The sequence below is a fragment of the Kryptolebias marmoratus genome, unplaced genomic scaffold (genome assembly GCF_001649575.2).
Source record: "Kryptolebias marmoratus isolate JLee-2015 unplaced genomic scaffold, ASM164957v2 Scaffold176, whole genome shotgun sequence".
Classification (NCBI taxonomy): Eukaryota; Metazoa; Chordata; class Actinopteri; order Cyprinodontiformes; family Rivulidae; genus Kryptolebias; species Kryptolebias marmoratus.
This window is the reverse complement of record NW_023665910.1, coordinates 3,208-8,531: the sequence shown is the minus strand read 5'-3', so window position 1 is coordinate 8,531 and position 5,324 is coordinate 3,208. Positions and strand designations below refer to the sequence as shown.

General features: G+C 45.8%; 1 protein-coding gene across 2 annotated transcripts; it reads right to left on the bottom strand.

Annotated features, from left to right (window-relative positions):
• Positions 1 to 1,656: 1,656 nt before the first annotated feature.
• LOC108229456 (CLIP-associating protein 1-A) lies at positions 1,657 to 4,365 on the bottom strand (the record flags this gene model as incomplete). 2 transcript variants are annotated; one of them, XM_025003511.2, is given in 6 exon segments in its annotated part: positions 1,657 to 1,727; positions 1,857 to 1,954; positions 2,218 to 2,293; positions 2,600 to 2,712; positions 2,954 to 3,057; positions 3,473 to 4,365. In XM_025003511.2, coding segments are annotated over 6 exon segments (526 nt in total), but the record flags the coding sequence as incomplete, so codon positions are not given.
• Positions 4,366 to 5,324: the final 959 nt, after the last annotated feature.

Sequence of the window (5,324 nt, the reverse complement as noted above, 5' to 3'; positions counted from 1 at the left end):
GAAGGCTCATGGGCCAACTCTGGCCATGCAATGACTGTGTGTGGTCCAATAAAAATATATTACTCAGAAGACAGAAAGAAAGACATACAACTGAAAATTACTCGTTTATTTTCAGTTTAGTTATGTTCTGATTCAACATAAAAGTTCTTATAAAACACGCCTCACATGATTTCAGGCGTGACCTTTGACCCAGGGTTCACCTGGTTTTAACCCTCTGACTCCTGAACTACAGAACATGGTTCTGTGACGTAACATTCAGGGTCGGACATCTTGTTGCAGGAAGTAGTTCTGAGCAGAACACAAACTAAACACAGGACAACAACAGCTAAAAGCTAAAAGTAGCAAAACTGCAGCTAAATGCTACAAGGAGCAAGGTGGCAGCTAAAACAGCTGAAGCAGATTTCACAGAACAAAGGTTCTGAAGGTTCTGAAGTGACCCAGGTCCAATCCACCTGTCCAGGTCCAGTCAACTTGTCCAGGTCCAGTCCAACTGTCTATGTCCAGTCCCCTGTCCTGGTCCAGTCCACCAGTCCGGTCTCAGCAGCACAGCCGAGGACAGACAGAACCTGTCCTCCGGTCTCAGCAGCAGAGCAGAGGACAGACAGAACCTGTCCTCCGGTCTCAGCACAGAGCCGAGGACAGACAGAACCTGTCCTCCGGTCTCAGCACAGAGCCGAGGACAGACAGAACCCGTCCTCCGGTCTCAGCACAGAGCCGAGGACAGACAGAACCCGTCCTCCGGTCTCAGCAGCAGAGCCGAGAACAGACAGAACCTGTCTCAGCAGCAGAGCTGAGGACAGACAGAACTGAGGACAGACAGAACCTGTCCTCCTGTCTCAGCAGCAGAGCAGAGGACAGACAGAACCTGTCCTCCTGTCTCAGCACAGAGCCGAGGACAGACAGAACCTGTCTCAGCAGCAGAGCCGAGGACAGACAGAACCTGTCCTCCTGTCTCAGCACAGAGCCGAGGACAGACAGAACCTGTCTCAGCAGCAGAGCCGAGGACAGACAGAACCTGTCTCAGCAGCAGAGCCGAGGACAGACAGAACCTGTCCTCCTGTCTCAGCACACAGATAAAAAGATAAAACAAACATCAGCAGAAATTAGCAGCAGCTGTCTGATTTACCTGAGGACGGGTTCTGTCTCTGTGGACCTACTGGACCAGAAGCTGTCCCCTCCAGCCTCGTCATGAGACTCTGAGGACGACAGCTGACACCACTCCTACAAAATAAAAGCCCTGTCCTCCACACTGAGCTGTCTGTTGGGTTGAAACAGCTCCTTCAGTCCATTTCCTGTCTTCCTGTTTTACAGTCAGCGACTTCCTGTTGGTCCAGTTTGTCTTCCTGCTTCCTGATTGGCTGCTCAGATTAGACTGTTTATGAAATGTAGTTCAGATGTCCTGATTAATCCAGATCAACCGCAGGTCAGAGCTGACACCAGCAGGAGACCAGGACCTGTCCCTGGAGACACCAAACTGGTCTTGAACCAGAACCAGAAGAGGTTCTGAACTCTGATCTCTTCCTGAAGGACCACAGAAGGATCGGGGGGTTAGGGGGTCGTTTTTAGATCTTAGACTGAGGACCAGTTTGGAGTCAAAGACAGGGAACATGGACCCAGGGAACACCTGTGGACAAAGGACCGGATGAAGGATCCTACCTGATAAAGGAGACAGAACCATGTTCCCCGACCTCTGGACCTCGTCGAATTTACTGAAGATCATGTTGAGGCTGAAGACAGGAAACAGGAAGAGTCAGGACAGGAACCGAGCCGGTACCGGGCTGAACAATCAGGGTCCGAGCCGCTGGGGTCAGGGGACATAAACAGGAAGTACAGTGGTTCTGAGCACTCGAACGCACCGTGACTGAGGCAGACCCTTCCTCCCGAGGTCGATCCTGACCCGCTCCCCCACGTGGCGGTAAATCTCCACCAGGCAGCTCATGGTGGCGTCTCGGACCTTCAGAACCGGGAGGGAGGAGACAGGAGACAGGGGAGGAGGGAGGAGACAGGGGATGTTCTCATCATGAAGTCGGGGACATTCTGTCACAGCAACAACAAAGACTCTGAAGCTTAAAGTCAACTTCTTTGAACAGGAAGTGAAGGAAGCGTGACTTCCTGTCCTCCAGAGGACATGATGACAGCCAATCAGGAGGCAGAGAGAACAGACTCCCCTCTGCTGAATTAACAACAACAACAAATGAATGTATGATGTGGGGTTACCTGAGCCGTCGGGTCTCCCAGCAGGTTACAGAGGTGAGGGACGATCTTACTGAGAGTCAGACTCTGAGAGCCGAACCTGAGGCAACAAACAACAACAACAACACAGTCTGAATGAGAACTGACACCCCCACCCCTCCTGTCTGATAACCCCAGAGACTCCGGCCTCTGTTCCAAAACTCTCCAGGTTATTCCAGGATTGATTTGACAGTGAAAGTGTGAGATTTATTTTTACAGTTCTTTTCAGCAACAAGGCGACTCAAAGTGCTTCACAACAGAAACAACAATCAGGTCCACAATCAAACACAGATCCATCATGGTTAACCTAATCAAATCATCTGAGGCTAAAATTTAACTTTTTAAACAAGGAGGCGGAGACACTCACAGGTTCAGGGTGGACACGAGACAGAGACAGAGTCCTTCTCTGGTCCGGCTGTTCTTGTGTTTGAATCCTCCCATCATCCGCTCCCAAACAAACTGTAAACAAACAAACAAAGACTGAAAACAAACAAACAAACAAAGACTTTAAACAAACAAACTGTAAATAAACAAACAAACATCAAAAATAAAGAAACAACAATCAAACAATGGATTTCCATGAAGGACCAGACTCTCTGCTTTGGTCCCAGCCCAGTCCTCCAGTCCACCAGTCGCAGTCTAGTCCTCCAGTCCCATTCTAGTCCTCCAGTCCCAGTCCAGTCCCGGTCCAGTCCCGGTCCAGTCTAGTCCAGACCTGTACCTGGGGGTTGGCGGCCTCGTCCATGATCTTCAGCAGCAGGGCCTGGTCCTGGTCCCGGACCTGGTCCTTGGAGTCTCCCAGCCGATCGATGAGACTGGGCAGAACTGAGGTGACAGAAACTCAGAAGGTTTATTGAATTAATGAAACTAAACGTTTTCATTGGTTGGATGTGGTGCGTTCAGGTGCGCCTCGTAAACTCAGAGCTTCAAACCTGAACGCTGCAGGGAGAATATTTATAGTTTATAATAAATTCTTCTTTCTTACAGATCTAAACACACACTTTAACTTAGTCTTAGTTCCTGAAAGGAGTTCTTAGCTGAACAAGCAGAAAAAAGGAAAAATAAACATTTAGAGTCAAAAATGATCAGATTTTATCAACAACAACTGAAAAGAAAAACTTTAAATAAACGTAAAATAATAACATTTACTGTAATTATAAAAAGTTGAAATTATTTTATGATTAAAACGATCAGAGATGTAGAAAAACTCCATAAAGGTTCCACCTGATGAAGGACTCACCTGTTCCCACCTGAGTCCTGAACCTGTCCTGCAGTCTGCTGACCAGAGAGGACAGGATGTCCATCCCCACCAGGACCACCTGAGACACACAGAGAGACAAAGAGAGACACAGGGACACACACAGAGAGACACACAGGGACACAAAGAGAGACACAGAGAGACACAGGGACACAGAGAGAGACACAGAGAGACGCAGGGACACAGAGAGGTTGAGGTTTAAATTCCTTTTATTGTACACTCCTCATGTCAGCCAATAAAAAACAATCATAAATACAAACTCAAAAAAAGGAAAAACTAAGGATGTCTCATCACCCCACCTGCATACAAAACCATCAATGTTCTTTGTCAACTTCAAAAACTCAAACTCCACACGAATTCCAGCAATTATCAGTCTCTGAAATAAAATTCAAAAGAATGTGAACAGATTTCTTTCTTGTACCATGGACCATAAATAAAAACTGTTCACCAAAACCACCAAATAAATGACCTCAAAGAACAAAAAGAGGCTTCAATCTTGAACATTCAACAAATAAATGAAATGATGTTTCATCATGAGAACAATAACAACAGGAAACACTAACGCCAGGATTAAGGTGTTTGTAGCTATGGCCCCATGCACAATCCTCCACTGGAGGTCACCCACCCGTTTCTCAACACAGGGACCGCCAACAGCCTCTCGGGGAAGAGGTGGAGTCAAAAAACTCAAGCCACCTCGACACCCTCACTTCTGCTAGACAGCGTAAATTCAGCACCTTTACACAGACATGGTACAAAACCTTCTTCCCCAGGCCGTCAAAACAACCTAAAGGAGCATCTTGAAGAGACAACAACAACTCTGGTTCATCCTGCCACTGATTCACTGCAGGAGAGACGATCAGGGAAGAGACAGACAGAGCGGCCTCCAGTTTATTAAGATTAAATCAGACATTCTATGAACAAGGAGAAAAACAGGGGAGACTCTTGGCATGGCAAATAAAACAATTGGAAGTGCAAAAAAATATAACCTCTATTATTGGTAGTAATGGAGAAACATTAGTAGACCCAATCAAAATAAATGATGAGTTTAGGAAATACTATGAAAAGTTGTATGATTCTCAAGACACCTCTGTTATTCAAGAGCACGACTCATTTCTAAACAAGCTAACTATTCCCTCGATAGATGAGAATCATAAAGAACAGCTGGAAGCTGAAATTACGAAAGAAGAACTTGGTCAGGCTATAGACTGCATGAAGGCAGGGAAGAAAGCTGGGCCAGATGGGTTCCCTATAGATTTTTATAAAAAATTCAAAGAACGTCTAATAAACCCTATGTTAGAGATGTTCCAAGAGGCATATAGTAATGGTGGCCTACCAAAATCTATGACAAATGCTTTAATCTTTATGCTTCCCAAGCCAGGGAAACCCAGCAATAAATGTGAAAACATGAGGCCAATAAGTTTGCTTAACTCTGACCTAAAAATAATCTGTAAAATATTAGCGATTCGTCTACAAGAGTCTCTCCCTTCAGTGATACACAGGGATCAAAATGGCTTTATTCTGGGACGGCAAGGTCTGCACAATGTGAGGAGGCTTCTAAACATTATTCACGATGCAGGGGTAAAATCAGGGAAAGCACTTCTTTCACTAGATGCTGAGAAAGCGTTCGACCGAGTCGAATGGCCCTACCTATTCAACATTTTAAATCGTTTTGGTTATGGAAATAACTTCAAAAAATGGATACACCTACTATACTTAAATCCTAGTGCGGAAATTTTAACAAATAAAAATGTGTCTAAACCAATCGACATCAAACGAGGATGTCGGCAAGGATGTCCTTTATCCCCTTTACTATTTACTTTAGCATTGGAGCCTT